The sequence below is a fragment of the Emydura macquarii genome, unplaced genomic scaffold (genome assembly GCF_026122565.2).
Source record: "Emydura macquarii macquarii isolate MOO-44397 ecotype Brisbane River unplaced genomic scaffold, CSIRO-AGI_Emac_v2 contig_3287, whole genome shotgun sequence".
NCBI classification, from domain to species: domain Eukaryota; kingdom Metazoa; phylum Chordata; order Testudines; family Chelidae; genus Emydura; species Emydura macquarii.
Genome location: NW_027133424.1, coordinates 1,960,640 through 1,976,899, shown reverse-complemented (window position 1 = coordinate 1,976,899; position 16,260 = coordinate 1,960,640). Strand labels below are relative to the sequence as shown.

At 40.9% G+C, this 16,260-nt stretch overlaps 1 protein-coding gene across 3 annotated transcripts in view; it reads left to right on the top strand.

Annotated features, from left to right (window-relative positions):
• FAM20B (FAM20B glycosaminoglycan xylosylkinase) overlaps positions 1 to 14,474 on the top strand; it is a 41,714-nt gene extending 27,240 nt beyond the window's left edge. For 2 of the 3 annotated variants that reach the window (XM_067532503.1, XM_067532502.1), the window contains exons 6-8: positions 2,599 to 2,790; positions 8,147 to 8,206; positions 10,373 to 14,474. In XM_067532503.1, the coding sequence (XP_067388604.1) occupies positions 2,599 to 2,790; positions 8,147 to 8,206; positions 10,373 to 10,604 (484 nt within the window). In that variant the 3' untranslated portion in view covers positions 10,605 to 14,474. Of the gene's footprint in view, positions 1 to 2,598; positions 2,791 to 8,146; positions 8,211 to 10,372 lie in introns of all 3 variants that reach the window. The other variant, XM_067532504.1, reaches the window with a different exon arrangement.
• Positions 14,475 to 16,260: the final 1,786 nt, after the last annotated feature.

The window sequence follows — 16,260 nt, the reverse complement described above, 5'->3', positions numbered from 1 at the left end:
TGCTGCTTTCATTCTTTGGGAACCTGTCTTTAGGAGTTGGGGAAGAAATATATATATGTTCCATATGTCATGTAATGTCTTTTCTGCTACTGCTAATTATATAAGATATTGTGTAGGAGTTTTTCCTCCCAAAGCTGCTGCTTCTGCTCAGTCTTGAATAATCCTGTTTAACATTAATCATATAGTGCCATTAGTGTACGTGGCCTTCTACAGCCATGTAATAGATCAGATCCCTGACCTTCAGAGTCACAATCAAGCTCTTTAGTAAAATAAAAATTATCAGAAGTAAACATAGGAGCAGATGGTGCTGGAGAAAGATCAGTGTGGTAACTTGATTGAAAAATGGGGGTGGAGGGGTGGCATGGTGCAGGGGAAAAGGAAAGCTGTTCCATGTGGAGTAAGTGGTGTCATAAAAAACAAGAATTAAAGACTGGGAGGAGGAGGCAGGGGAATATTCAGCTGAGTGGGATGAGTAACATATAGGATGTGCATGCGGAATAGGAAGAAATATAAGATGAGATGTAGGAACTGTGGATTTGTGCAGAATATTGAAGGAGAGGACATGGAGTTTGGACTTGATGAAGGAAGAAGTGAAGAAGCCAGTGAAAGGATTTGAGGAGTGGATGTGACACACATGATCAGAGCAATGAAAGGGGAAGACTTTGGCTATGGTATTTTGGATAGAGAGAGGATAGGTGAGATACAAGAAGGCCAGAGTAAAACTTATTCCTGTCCTATGGGAGACAGCATGGGTAATGGTTATAGCAACTAAATTCTAATTCTGCCTCTGCTGCTGACTCACTCTGTAACTTTGGGTAGGTCAATTCATCTCTCCATTTTGTAAAATGGGAATACAAACTGCCTTCGGGGTTTTCAGACTTAGTTGTTGTTTTATGATGCATTTTGAGATCTGTGGATGGAAGGTGTTGTAGAAGTTGTACTTCTTACTAGTCAAGATGACAGATGGCTAGGGCATAAATCAGGGTGTCAGCAGTTTGGATGGAGAGGAGGAATGGATATGAGAGAGGGGAAGAAATGACAAGACTTAGCAAGAGCCTGGCTGTGGAGAGGTGGACACCCGTGTTGCAAAGCTTGGCAACTAGGAAGAGAATGGAGTTGTTAATTGTAATAATGAAGGAGGAGGAAACGGTTTTGGGAGGAAAACTACTTTGCCACTTTCAGGTTGAAACAGTGGCAGGATGTTGAGGATGCAGTGTTGCGGACAGACGCAGCATGATGCTTTTGGTGTGGGCAAGTTCTCAAATGTTATTCAGGAGCACTTCCTAGTGGTCCAAAGACTGAAATATCTTGAAGTAAGCTATGTGAGTTTGGGTATTGAGAATGGAGCTGTTCCGTGAGAGAGAATTCTATAGAGTGGTCTGCAGAATGAAAGGATTTGAGGACTCCAGATCTAGAGAATGAGTATAGAGGAGAGAAGACAGAGAACCTTGCAGTAGAGAAATACATGAGACTAGTGTAGAGTCCTGCAGCAGGACTGGGATCCCATGGGTCCTGCAGGACCCACTGCCATAATAGTGAGATTAAAAAAAAGTCCTGCACAGGGCTGTATCCTGAAGGCTTACCAGTGCAGAAGAAGATGTGGTGCTTCCAAAGGAGAGACTGAAAGAATAGTTAGAGGTAGAAGATAAATTGTATTGTGGTAGTGCATGCAGGTGAGGTTTACAGAGGACAAAGGACGATTGCTATGTCAAAGGTGTTACACTCCCACACCAGGGACCATTTTAAAATTGGAGTTTTATTAAACTTGGTATCCAAAAACACACACACCACGTTTCAGCTCGGTTTTTTCAGAGCACACCAAAACTCTGCTGCTGCAATCAGAGCTATCTCCTTTGAGCCTTCTTAGAAGACCTTCTGTCCTTAAAGGGAGAGGGCACTCTAACCCTAACATTGCTTTCCGAGTGCTACAAAGACAGCTGTGAATTAAAAGAGAATGAGTAGAGAGAAAAGGCCTTTAGACTCAGCCAGGCAGGATCACTGGTAATGTTGGTTAGGTCATTTTCAGTAGCGAGAGAAGTTGGATTGGAGGGTCATTGAAAAGAGAGATGGAGGAAAATAAATCAAGACAATAGGAATAGAGAGCATGTACTCAAGGAGCTTGGTGATAGATGGAGCAGTAGTTGGAGAGGCAAGTGAAGGTGGCAGTCCTGCAATCTCTTGCCTTGGGAATTCATCATTGTGACCTCACTGCTGGATAATGGGCTGTGAGGGAGAAAGCTCTGATCTTGTTTTCACTAGGAAAAAGGTATATATTTAGCATGTGAAATGTGTTAAAACCACAACTTGCCTAGCTTGTTCTAGGATTGTAACGTTAGTTATAATAGTAACTAAACATGTTAACACACACCTTTTTTCCTAGTGTAGACATGGTTAAAAATCCTCTCTTTAAACACCACTGTCTTTGATAAGTAAGTAAAAAGACAACTATAAAAAAAAAAACAAAATTTGACAGGTCAGCTGATATGCTAGTTTAAATCTGTTGCAAAGTGCTCAAGTCTGTCCTTAAGGGCACCTGGGGGGTTGCAGGAGACAGCCATTTTGGTTGACATTGCTTTGATTCCCCTTATCTGCCTCCAGGTGGGAGTATGATGAGAGCTACTGCGATGCTGTGAAGAAGACCTCACCTTATGACTCAGGTCCCCGCCTCCTTGATATCATTGACACTGCCATCTTTGATTATTTGATTGGGAATGCTGACCGACATCACTATGAAAGCTTCCAGGATGATGAAGGGGCTAGTATGCTCATCCTCCTGGATAATGCCAAGAGGTAGGAAGCATATAGGTGCTGGTGGCCACTTTGTGCTGCCTTCCTCATCACCTAGTTATGCACTCTGCATTTCCTATAAGTTATGCATTGCAATAGCTCAAGCTAAAACTCTGTCAATATTCCTCATGGCTAATCCTTTCAAGTAATATAGGCTCTCAAAGACCTTGGCATTTGTACTGTGTTGATGATAATCAATAGGACACAGTAATACCAATGTACATAACACATAGGAATGACAGAATAGGTTTGTGTTGGTGGGGGAGTGGCACTATATGAAAGAAAGCATAGAGTAAAATATAGTAAAAATCTTAAATGAATCAAACAGTACCATAGAATCTCTATGGATTGAAATTCCGTACTTGAATTATAAAGTAAAACATGAGGAATATACTACCAACCACCTGACCAGAATGGTGATTGTGAAATGCTCAGGAAGATTAGTGAGGCTATAAAATAGAAAACGCAATAATGGATATTTCAGCTATCCCCATATTAACTGGGTACATGTCATCTCAGGATGGGATGCAGAGATAAAGTTTCTAGATGCCATTAATGACTGCTTGTTGGAGCAACTAGTCCTGGAACCCACAAGGAGAGATGCAATTCTTGATTTAGTTCTAAGTGGAACACAGGGTCTGGTCCAAGAGGTGAATATAGCTAAACTGTTCAGTAATAGTAATCATAATGTAATTTACATTTATCATTCTTGAGGGAGTGGGGGGGAGAGAAAAATACTAAAGAAGCCCACCACAGTAACATTTAACACAAAAAAGATGAAGCTAGTTAAACAGAATTTAAAATTAACAGTCACAAGAAAGAAATGCCTGCAAGTTGTATGGAAACATTTAAAAAATACCATAGTAAGAGGACCAAAAAAGCCACCATGGCCAAACAGAGTAAAAGAGGTGGCCAGAGGCAAAAAGGCATCCTTTTAAAAATTGGACATTAAATCCTACTGAGGAAAATAGAAAGGAGCATACATTTCTGGCAAGTCAAGTGTAAAAGCATAATTAGACTGGCCAAAAAAGAATTTGAAGAGCAACTAACAAATGACACACAAACTTAACAGCAAAAAAAATGTTGAGTACATCAGAAGCAGGAAGCCTGATAAACAATCAGTGGGGCCACTGGATGATTGGGATGCTAAAGGAACTCTCAAGGAAGACACAGGCATTCGAAAAAAGTTAAGTTAATTCTTTGCATCAGTCTTCATTGCAGAGGATGTGGGGGAGATGCGCACACCTGAGCCATTTTTTTTAGGTGGCAAATCTGAGGGACTGTCTCAGATTGAGGTGTCAATAGAGGAGTTTTGGGATAAATTAAACAATAAGAAGTCACCAGGATTGCATGGTATTCACTCAAGAGTTCTGAAGGAGCCCAAATATGAAATTGCAGAACTATTATCTGTGGTATGTAATCTATCGCTTAAATCAGCTTCTGTACCATATGACTGGAGGATAGTTAATGTGGTACCAGGTTTTTTTTTTAAAAGGTTCCAGAGGCGATCCTTGCAATTACTGACCACTAAGCCTAATTTCAGTACCAGGCAAATTGGTTGAAACTATAATAAAGAACAGAATTATCAGTCACATAGATTAAAACAATTTTTGGGGGAAGAGTCAACATGGCTTTTGTAAAGGGAAATCATGCTTCACCAATTTATTAGAATTCTTTGAGGGGGTCAACAAACATGTGGACAAGGGTGATCCAGTAGATACAGTGTACTTGGAATTTCAGAAAGCCTTTGGCAAGGTCCCTAACCAAAGGCTCTTAAGCAAAGCAATCAGTTGTGGGGTAAGAGGGAAGGTCCTCTCAAGGGTCAGTAACTGATTAAAAGGTAGGAAACACAGGGTAGGAATAAATGGCCAGTTTTCAGAATGGAGAGCAGTAAATAGGATGTCCGTCAGGGATCTGTACTGGGACCGGTGCTGTTCAATGTATTCCTAAATTATATGGAAAAAGGGGTAAACAGTGACGTGGCAAAGTTTGCAGATGAAACAAAATTACTGAAGATAGTTAAGTCCAAAACAGACTGCAAAGAGTTACAAAAGGATCTCACAATACCGAGTGACTGGGCAACAACATGGCAAATGAAATTCAATGTTGATTAATGCAAAGTAATGCACATTGGAAAACATAATCTCTACTATACATACAAAATGATGGGGTGTAAATTAGCTGTTACCAATCAAGAAAGAGATTTTGGAGCATTATGGATAGTTCTCTGAAAACTTCAACTCAATGTGCCGCAGCAGTCAAAAAAGCTAGCAATGTTAGGAACCATTAGGAACGGGATAGATGACGAAACAGTCAGTATCATAATGCCATTATATAAATCCATGGTATGCCCACAACTCGAATACTACGTGCAGTTCTGGTCACCCCTTCTGAAAAAGGATATATTAGAAATGAAAAACATACAGAGAAGAGCAACAAAAATGATTAAACGTATGGAGCAGCTTCCTTAGGAGGAGAGAATAAAAAGATTGGGATTGTTCAGCTTGGAAAAGCGATAGCTGAGGAAGGATATGATAGAAATCTATAATATCATGAATGGTATGGAGAAAGTGAATAAGGAAGTGTTATTTACCCTTTCACATAACACAAGAACCAGGGGTCACCTTATGAAATTAATAGGCAGCAGGTTTTAAAAAAACATAAGGAAGTACTTCTTTACACAACACACAGTCAGCCAGTGAATCTTGTTGCAAGGGGATGTTGTAAAGGCCAAAACTATAGCTGAGTTCAAAAAAGAATCAGATACGTTCATGGAGGATAGATCCATCAATGGCTACTAGCCAAATGGTCAGGGAAGCAACCCCATGTTCTGCCAGATGTTGGGACTGTACAACAGTGGATGGATCACTTAAGAAATTGCCCTGTTCTGTTCTTTTCCTCTGAAACATCTGGCATTGGCCTCTGTTGGAAAACAGGGTACTGGGCTAGCTGGACCATTGATCTGACCTGATATGGACACTCTTATGTTCTAGGTAGGTAGTTTTAACTACCTTGGGTAAAGCAGACCTGGTGAAGTCATTAAAGGTCAGTAATTACAGCGTTAGCTGTATTTAAAGAATAAGATTCAAAGGTTATTTTTTTCTATCAAGGTTTTCTTGGTATGTTTTCCAGTGATGGAAATGTGTAAACTATTCTGACTGATTTCTACTAGTGCTATGTGAGTGGAGTTTATGTGCTTAACATATTCTTCAATTGAAGAGCTGATTCTTAAGGACACTAACTGGTTTTGAATAGCAGGAAGTTCTTCATTATAGTGTCTTTCAACAGAATGAAAGTATGTTCTTTTTTAAAAATCAAGTTAACATGCTTGGAAACACCCTTTAGTACTTAGGCTGCATCTACACTATGAGCTAGGGGTGTGACTCCTAGCTCACATAGACATACTTACGCTAGCTCTCATCTGAGCTAGTGTCCTAAAAATAGTAGTGTAGCTGAGGTAGCATGGGTAGTGGGTGCATGGGGCTAGCTATGCCGAGTACAAACTTGCCTGAATTCCATGCGTACGTACTTGATGTGGCTAACCCATGGTTCTGCTGCCTGTGGTACCTTGGCTACACTACTCTTGTTAGCTCTCTTCTGAGTGCACCAACACAAATAGATGTGGGCTGGGAATCACACTCCTAGCTGGTAGTGTAGATGTGTAGACTTAGTGTAGACTGTTTTAACAACTTTAAAATTGTTAAGGGGTTATGTAACCAAAGCTTCCCTTTTATTTTAAAGGTGTTAAACTCTACATTTGTGGTTTGTCTTCACTAGGATTAAAAGATTTAAAAAAAAAAAAAAAAAAGAGAAGTGTAGTTGGTAGGTGCCTGGGACTATTGGGTGAAAACCCTGGTTTATCCTGCAAGGGTGAGACCAAAGGTGACTCAGCTGGAAGACCAAGTCACAAGATGAACGGGAACCACCAAAGGATGAAACTATGCAACACAGTTCTTAGCCCCAACAAGTCACTCACTTTGCTACACTATGATTTCACATGTTAAAAATACTTCCTAACTTAGTGAAGCCTTAACCATGGTGTTAAGAGGTTATCAACTAGCTACCATGATTGGTAGCTTTTTGATTTTTAAATGCATCTTTTTTGTCATCTAGACAGACACTTAGAAGGCTTGAAAATACCATTTCCTTCTTGTTACTCTTGGCCTTTCTGCCCTTTAAAGTATTGGGTTCCTCTGTTCCGTTTCTTTTATTGTGGATATTTCTAATCTGTCTGAAATAAACATGGCTCAGTTTAATTTTTATTGCTATTTATGCATCAGCCTCTTCAATGACTCCTTCCATGCAGGAATGTGTTCCACTTTAGGAATATTAGTGAATTACTCCTGCTCTCAGATTGCTTTTGGCGGATCCTGCAAAAATGGTGGCTTTTTAAAATATCTTGGATTTAGAGTGGGAGAGAGTTATATTTTAGTAACTGGATAGCTATGGTGATAGTCATGGGTTATGTCGGGCTTTCGTTATAATCACTTGTGTTCATATACTGTTACCCTTCTGAAACAATTTCCTCTGGGGGCATCTCAGCCCCAGAAGTGAATTTCTTTGGACAATTTGAGTAAAATCCCTTTAGCTATCTTTGAGTTACTCGAGTGTGAAAAAATACTTTGATGTTTTAAGGCTTTTTTATGCTTAGGAACTCAGATAAATAAAACAGCTCCTGACTTTACATGTAAATTGCCCTTGTTAAGGAGCAGGCTCTCTGCTAGGTTTGTGAAGAAATTATTAAATCGAATTTATAAATTATTTGAAAAATAACTTTTGTGCAAGTTTATTTGGCATCTATTTACATGGAGCCTAAAATATACTATGAAGTCCTTTTGGCAGTTTTTCAACTGAAAGAGTGATTGTGGGTTTAGATGGGTTGTATTTGATCAGCTTTTTATATCCCTGATCTTCAGCCTGAGGTTGGCCAACTTGGGGATCCACATGTGTCAGATGGCTGTTGCTTCATTCATTCCCTGTCCAGGAATGTAAGGCAGCTGATACTCGCACTCTTTATGTCTAAATTGATCATCCCACTTGTTTTCCCCTTTAGCTCAGCAATGTGGGCTCTATTACTATATTTCTTCACAGCTTGTTTTTAAAGTGCCTTGGGATGTCTTGGCAGTATAAAGAACTATATAAGCTGAAGCTGCTGCTGTTTTTTGGGTACATTAGCAGAAACTGTTGAGAGTTGTATGTCTAATTGGTCATGGGCTGTGAGAGTTTTAGCTTAACTGTTTTAAGTTGTTGGAGCATGGAATTTTTTGCTTATTGAGTTCAGGAGATCCTGTAAGGAATCTGAAGTTGGAAAGGGTGCTGAGTGTTCAGCTGGCTCACCTGCTTCTAATTTGTTTTTCAGTTTTGGAAACCCCTCCCTGGATGAGAGAAGCATCCTAGCTCCTCTTTATCAGTGCTGCATGTAAGTAAGTCACAGAGTCGCATTGAGTTTACTTGTATGCAATTGCCAAATCTAAATCAGGAGCACACTGAAATTCATAGCAATTAAATTTTTTGACAGCCTGGAGACATGCAGCTTATGCACAGAGCACTTCTGTTTTCATCTTTGATGTATTGTAAGAGTGCTCAGGAAGTAAAGAAACACATTTTTATTACAGTAGTAAATCAAAACGAAGAGTGTGAATGACTCAGAGGATTGATCATGGGAAATGGAGTGTCTCACTTTTAGCTCACTGGTTCAAATTTATCAGTAATGACAAGTAGCTTCCATCTGCAGCTGTGTAGTGGCTTATGTGAAATGAGCTGATCTCGGGCCAGTTCCTGCTGGACAGACATTTGCATCACTGTTGGAACTCTTACTGACAGAAGCCAAGGATTGGATAGGCATGGCAACTAAACTACCCTCATTCTTGATGTCCCTTCTGAGGACTGAGGTACAATTGCAAGGTAGTGTGTGGAAGCTTGCACTGCTGCAGTGCTTGCTTTGGGTTATATGAAGGACTTCAGTCTTCAAAACTGCTAGTCGTGCTGCATAGAGGGAATGGTGTTCTCTGATTGTGGAGCCTTTTTCTGGTCCCTTGTCTGTGCATGCATCCAGGAAAAGTTCTTCAGGGTGGTATCCACTGACTTCTTGGAGTTGAGGGTGTTGTCTGGGGTTCTCTGTTCACTGTGTTCCTCTGAATCCCTAATTTTGTCCCTTCAACCTGCACCCCCATCCTGCTTTTTTCATTTGTTGAAACAAACAAAAAGAAAGGAAATAGGTGCAGTAGTTTGTATGACTGCTACATCAGGGCAAACCAAATGGAGAAATGAAAATAACTTCTTTTCAAAATAGGCCAGTCTAGTGAGAGTTCCATGAGCTGCCCCTCAAGGATTCATTTTTTCTCCTGAATTCATCAGTCTCTGGAAACCGGGTGTTTTGCCGAGTTCACAAGCTCAGGTCCTCAGACTGCCAATACAGCCCTCTGTATATTACAGCATATTTGACCTATGTACTTCTGTAACACCTCTGGTTTCTGTAGCACACTAAAGTCTGCAGAAAACTGAAATTTCAACAGCATCATGAAGGAGGACATAGAAACATTTTAAATAAATGATTAAAAACTCCTAGTTTTTTGCCTGGTAACTTTTTAAAATGTTTTCTAATTTTTGTTTTGTGTGGCTCCTTTGGTGTCTGTTTTCTGCTTTGAGTTCCTCCAAACACAATCCTAGAGGAGATGTTTCCAGAGACAACTCTTCTTCCATCCGTACAGAAGATTCAACAGCTCCCTCCTCTTCTGGTCTCCATTCTCACGGAGTCCAGGAGGTGCATTGACAGCTCACACCTCTAGACCGGGAAGCCAATAAATAGAATGGTCCATGGCAGCCATGTGAATGTGCTAAAATGTGGTGCAGTTTTTTTGACTGCAGAATTCACAGGGTCCCCTGGGGATAGGGTGTATCCTGTAATGTGGATGACGCCACCCTCCCCTAACACTCAGTGACAATGATGCGCTCCAAAGGGAGCAACAGGAGTCAGACATCAGCTACAGCAATTTGCTCCAACATGACAACTTTGGAGATTCCCCAGAAGAAAACAGTATGAAATGTGATAGTGTGAAAAAATTAAATGGCGAAGTAGAAAGAACATTGCTATGTAAATTGACTTGGTATGGAAGGTTAATCATCTGACTCTTTTCTCATCGGTGACTGATTGTTGGTTGATGAAGTTCTGAATGGAATAATGCTGAGCTCCCTACAAGCATTGCTTTGGGTTAGCAGCCAGACCTCTCACTCGTTCCCTTTTCCGGCTCTGTCTGGGAGGCCCGAAGACTGACCTTGCTATACTCTTCCTTGCCAGATATCAAGAGTTTTCATGGAGCAGTTCTTAGAAGAATTGCAATATATTAGATCACTTACCCTTCACCTTCATCTGCTACCAACATTTTAGGTCCTGATTATGTTAGTTACAATCATATTATGGGGGGGAAGAGAGAGCCAGTTATAATATAATTCGCTTCCATCTACATAAGCATAACCATGTTGTAAACGGACTCCTCACCGGGGCAGCTGTACGGTAATGCTAATGAGACACTAATGGGAAGTCCTGTGTGCACTAGCATGATGTGTGCTCATCTTTCTTTTCCAGCATCCGGGTTTCCACTTGGAACAGACTGAACTACCTGAAGAATGGAGTGCTGAAGTCTGCCTTAAAGACTGCCATGTCTCATGACCCCATCTCACCAGTGCTCTCTGATCCTCACTTGGATGCCATGGACCAGCGGCTCCTGAGCATCCTGGCTACAGTGAAACAGTGCACAGACCAGTTTGGTCCAGACATTGTGCTGGTGGAAGACAGGATGACACTCTCCCATTTGTAACTTTCATGGAAAACAGATGAAATTCCTTTTTAAAAAAAAAAAACAAATGATAGAAAAACAGCACAATCAGTTCTGAATGGCTATGCCCAGGATGGACTGTAAATGAAAGGAAAAGCTCCTGAGCCCAGGAGGAAAGGTGATGGTGGTCTTATCTTGGGCTGACAGCAGCGAGAGAAGGTGGAGGGTTTGGGAGCCCTTGGACAGCCCTGTAGCTACAGTGGCAGCTTGGCTGTTGTGGTGTGTTCATTGCTGGCAGTGGACATTTCACTGGGAAGATACAACTCCTGGTGTTCATGAAAATGAGAATGGAATTCAAACATTAATATGAGGGCTGGTTCTAGAGGGGACAATGGAGATGGAACATTACAGTCCTCTCCCCCTTCTCTTTCCCCACCCACCCACTCTTAATATGCTCTTATGAGGTGTTAGTTCAATTCAGGATTGTATATAATCAGCTGTGAGCTGGTTAAGCATTTTACTGCCTCTTTCAAAAAAGAGGAAGTGGTAAATAAAATAATTATTAAACTGAACCCTTAGTGCCCCCTCCTGGGGTAGAATATTCTTGCGAACACCATTAGGGGTGGGAGATGGTGTGTCTGCTGTTCAGCTATCTTCTCATTAATAAGATGCTGTGAAGAGGGGTCTGTTTTATATGTGATGATGCTTCAATGTTATCATTGAACAGCTAGTGAAAGTTCATCCATGCAATTAGAAGGTGAAGAGGAGATGACAGGATTTTTTTGCAGCAGTAAGGTCCATCCAATGCCTAAAGAGTAATATATGTTCCCCAAGAAATTACTACAAGGACTATCATTACTTTCTGTACATAGGGAATATAACAGAGTCTGAGAAGTGCAGATATCTCCATGAGTCCATGCCCACATTAACCAAATTATCTTTGAATTATAGCTGAGAAGCAGGATAAAATCTGTTTTCAGAGCAGCTTCCCTTAGCCAGATCATCCTCCTTACAGTAGGCCCTATAAAAGGGGTGAGCAGAGTGTGTAATACAAACTAGGAACAGGCTTCTTGCTGAACTACATAGATAACCAACAGCTGTGAACAAGGAGCCTGAAGATTACAGAAAGCTGGGCCTGTACTGTTGAAGGGCTTACTCCCACCACTCGCAGTGGTAATCCCAGTTCTCAGTGCTGTTCGTTTTGTAGGCCAGACATTTGCTTTTCAGTACTTCACTCTACCTGACCCTTATTGTGACAGAGCTCTTCAACTGTGAGCAACTTCAGTTGGCCTCCTTCCTTTTCCCAACTGCTTCCCTATAATTAATGCTGTGATGCATTGACTCTGTCATGGTTGTCTTAGAATTCTATCTTGTGTTAGTTTGAGGGGCATTTTTGATATTTTTTTGCCCAGCAAACTTGATGCTTGTGTAAAATAGATTCTGTCTATACGAAGCTATGATGGAGTGCTATGCACATTTTCCTGTGCATTTGTCAATGCACCTCGATTTTGATTTGTAGCTCTCCTCTTCTGTTGGTCCTATCGTCATCTAGCATAGATTTCAAACTAGTATAGACTAGCTTGAGGCCACAAAACTCATTACTTATAATAAATGATTATTTAAATCCATGGTTTCGGAAGCAAAAGAAGATATTTTCAATACATTCACATGTCTACTGTCCTGGCATCAGTTTGATGTGTGTAGCTAATATGGTGCACAAAAGGTGAAACCTTTCTAAAACTTCTTGCTAGAAATAGCAGGGGTGCGAGGAATGCTTTTGTATGCACTACTTTAGATGATTCAAGACAAAAAGCAGCAAGTTGGTCTCCATTTCTGTGTGTTCCCTGGCCTCGTACAATTTAAATTTATTTCCTTGTTTAAATCTGTTCTAAAAACCGATTTAAGAATCTCTTTGGCTGGCAGTTGGAGATTGTCCTTTCTGTTGCAGGAGTTGCCCTCATGAAATGCAGCAAGGTAGAATAGAAATAAAAAATAACTCGGTGTTCTAGCTGATGCACCTGCTGCCAAAGCCAATCAAGCAGGTGTAAGTGGAGGATGCAATTGGTTTTATTCAAGGTGGTGGTGTTTACACAAACTATCGTGAGGAAGTGGAGATATTGTTAATAATAGGTGTAATCGGGCATCAGCCTCTCATCTCAGGGGAGCTGGGTTCATATCATGAGCAGAGCATGAGTGAAAGAGTCTGTTCTTGTTCTGGTTCCTCTCTTGACCATCATCCGTGTCACAAACCTGCTACATAGGTAGACTTAGGACTGGAATAGTGGTGGGTGCTACAGGAAAGGACTGAAGAGCATTGATAGCTGTAAGAGAATTTTGTATAATTTTTGTTGGTAGTATACCTAACTTTAAACTAGTGCCTATCATCCCAGTTTCACGAGCACTAAATTCACTCTTCAAAGGCAAACTTCATTTGGTCAGTGAGTTCTTTCCTACTGTGAGTGGATGTTCCTCCTGGCTCCCATCAGAACAGAAATGCTTCAGCGTGAACTAACTTATTGTGAGTGTGGGTGTTGGCTCTTCTTTCTCCATCTTTGAGGACCCTCTTCTGCCACCCTCACTCATCCCAGATAGTACCTTACACTGCAAGTAGTCTCACAGATTTCAGTGGGGCTACTCGTAAGGTACTACTTGAAATGAGTGAGGGTGGGCAGAACTAAGCTTTGTTGGTGTGCATTGGCATTAAATATTTACTGTGAAACTAAAGATAACTTATTCAAGTAGGAGAGAAGAATAATGGTGTGGCTTGCATGATCTCACGAGTTCGTTCTTCCCTTCTGTTTTGAAACATAAGACATGACATTTGATGGTGTGGGAACAGTCTGCTATGTTGGGTGGGATTGGGATTTTAATTTATAGTTACTCATTTGCATTTGGTGGTGGGTTTTTGTTTAAAACTATGATCTTGCCTTGAAATGAAATTAGTGTACAGAGCTTGCAATTTGCTTTCTCTCTGGCTTCCAACTGAACCCTTTGCAGTGAATTGAGGTTTACTAGCCTGCTTTCCCACACTGTGACCGAATTAAAGCACTGCATCTTGGTTAACAATAAATGGAAAAGGGGTGAATAGGCAACTTTAGAGGAGGGTGGAAGCAGAATATACAGGGATGTTTTTTGTGACCTGTTACCTGTGAAGGTAATTGGAAGAGCCTGCTCAAGGTTGGACATGAGGCTAGCAGAGACAAACACTGTGTCCTTTCTTACCTAAAGCTAGGATGACCAATCTGTTGCTTGCAGGTTGGGTTTCAGCTCAGTGTTGGATTCAGTCATTTTGGCAATGAGGGTTCTTTCCCCCTCCTGCAAAAGACTCTCTGAAATTTTGACCCCAACCAATGGCTACGGCAAAGTAGAAATAAAAATGGCATCCTTCATTTGTAAGAAATGCTAGGCTCTGTCATTGAGATTTTCATTATGCCCTCTTATTCCAGTTTTCACCAACTACAGATGCACACTCTGTAAATGACTGGCCCCAGATGTTACAAAGATGATCAGTCTGGGGATATTAATAGTCATGGTGCAGAAATGAAGAACTAATTAAATAGAGCTTCATCAGTCTATTGCTATTTATCTCCTGTCTGAGTCGGCAAATGGTGGAGGAAATACTCTAATTTGCTCTTCTATTGGCATGTAATGAACTGGAGTGTGTCTTGCCAAATAAACTTCAATCAAAAAATAATTTATTTAGATTGTAACTTATTTTCTGTGGCAGCTGGAGCTTGAAACAAACACCCCTCTTGAAGCTGCCAGAGGATTGCCCCGGAGAGCAGCTGCACAAATAGAGGGGTTGTTAGTAAGAAGAGAAAACAAATACAATACTGACTTTCTAATTGTGTTCCCCCGGGTCGGAATCTGCATAAAGAAACATTGTGTGAATAAAAATTTTAATAAAACATTGATGGATTGTTTGTCTCTCTTGCTCTGGTTTCCTATACAGTGACCTATACTTTCAGTGTTGTGCCACTATATTTGGTAGTTCTTTCTTCAAAAATAGGTTAATGGTATTGGTGTTGACGGTACATTTTCAAGAGAGGGGCCAGGTGGAAAGTGTTTGCAAAAAAGCTGTTCAGGTTAGGAGAGATGTGGCTGAGAAAAAGGATCTGCAGTGGACTCAAAGTAGTGCAGCCATATATAAGAGGTTTCCAGAAAGCAAATGTTTTGGCATTAGAAAATGCACCCTGAGGGCCCGCACCAGAACAGGAGCAATAGTTCTTTGTTGCATCATTAGCTGTGTTACACAGAGCAGTCAATGCATTAAAATGGCAGCTATTTATGGTTGACTTTCAACTCCTATTGTGGCTGGAAGCCCTCCTCAGAGAGGGAGGGAGGCAGGAAAGTCCCATGTCCCCCAAGGCTGGGGCCTAGTCTGAGGCTTAGTACATACTTACCGGTAAATTCAGCAGCAATCCATGGGAGTTATGCAAACTACTCTGTGTAGCTTGCGTAACTCCTGTCAACTTCCTAACTTCCCTTTAGTGCGCCATCTTCACTGTGCTGTGCAGACAGGAAATGTGTTCCCGTTGACGCAGTGCTATGCCTTTTGAGGAGGTGATTTAATTTAATCGACTTCTGGATCGATTGAGCGGGTCTTCACTGCCGCTCAGTCGATCTGGATAGATTGATCTGACAGTGGCGAATTTGCCGCCATCTGTGTACATACCCTGACAAGATCATGAGTTAGCTTCCTGAATTACCCCCCAGAAGCAAGTCTTTTAAAGGTACAAGTGTGACATGCACAATCCTAAATGTTTCAGTTACATGGTGATCTGGAGGGAAATGCACAGAAGCCATGTGATATCTGTGAGGTCTACGGGGACCATATCACTGTGATTCATCGAGACAGGCACCTATCAGAACCATCTCAAATGCAATGTGGTCATTGACCCTTGGTTGCATTTGGGACTTTGACCTGGTCTTTGGTGCCACCTCTATATCAGCATGCAAACAGGGATGCCTATTTTTGATAAACTAAAATGCACCCAAAAAACTGACTCCAGTGCTGCTGATTTTCACACCTTGAACTTCATACACACTTCTTTTTGCTCCTTTGCATTGTGTAACAACAGTATCTCTGTATGTCCATTTGTTTTACCTGTTTCCCCTTTTGGAAAGAAAAGGACCCTTGGTGTTTTTCACCAGCTCAGCAACACACAGAGCTGTTAGGAATTTTTCAGATGAAACCTCACATTGAAGTATAACCTTCTCTTTAAACTTTTTTGTAAACACTTAATTTTTTCCCCATTTTTCAATATTTGGCAACACTTAAATGAAAATGTTTTTAGCCTGTTTTGAAAACTGCTTCTTCAGTTTCTTTGTTGTAACTGCTGTGTAGCTATGTCCATCTGGCTGTTGATAAATTAAAAATGTATGCAGCGGTGATGTAGCTGTGTTGGTCCCAGGATGTTAGAGAGACAAATTGGGTGAGATAATATCTTTTATTAGTCCAACATCTGGTGGTGAGAGAGACAAGCCTTTGATGTTACAAACCTGAAGAAGACCAGCTGTCTTTCTGATAAATGAAATACAAATTACAATACAAATTTACAAAGGTGTAAATCCAGCTAGATATAGCTAAACTTTTTGGTGGTGCTGTTTTTCCCCCCCTCCAACGGGAAACATCAGTCAAGTAGACTTGAACTGAGAGCTCACTTGTCAATCAGATGCTTATAATTCTCAGGCCATG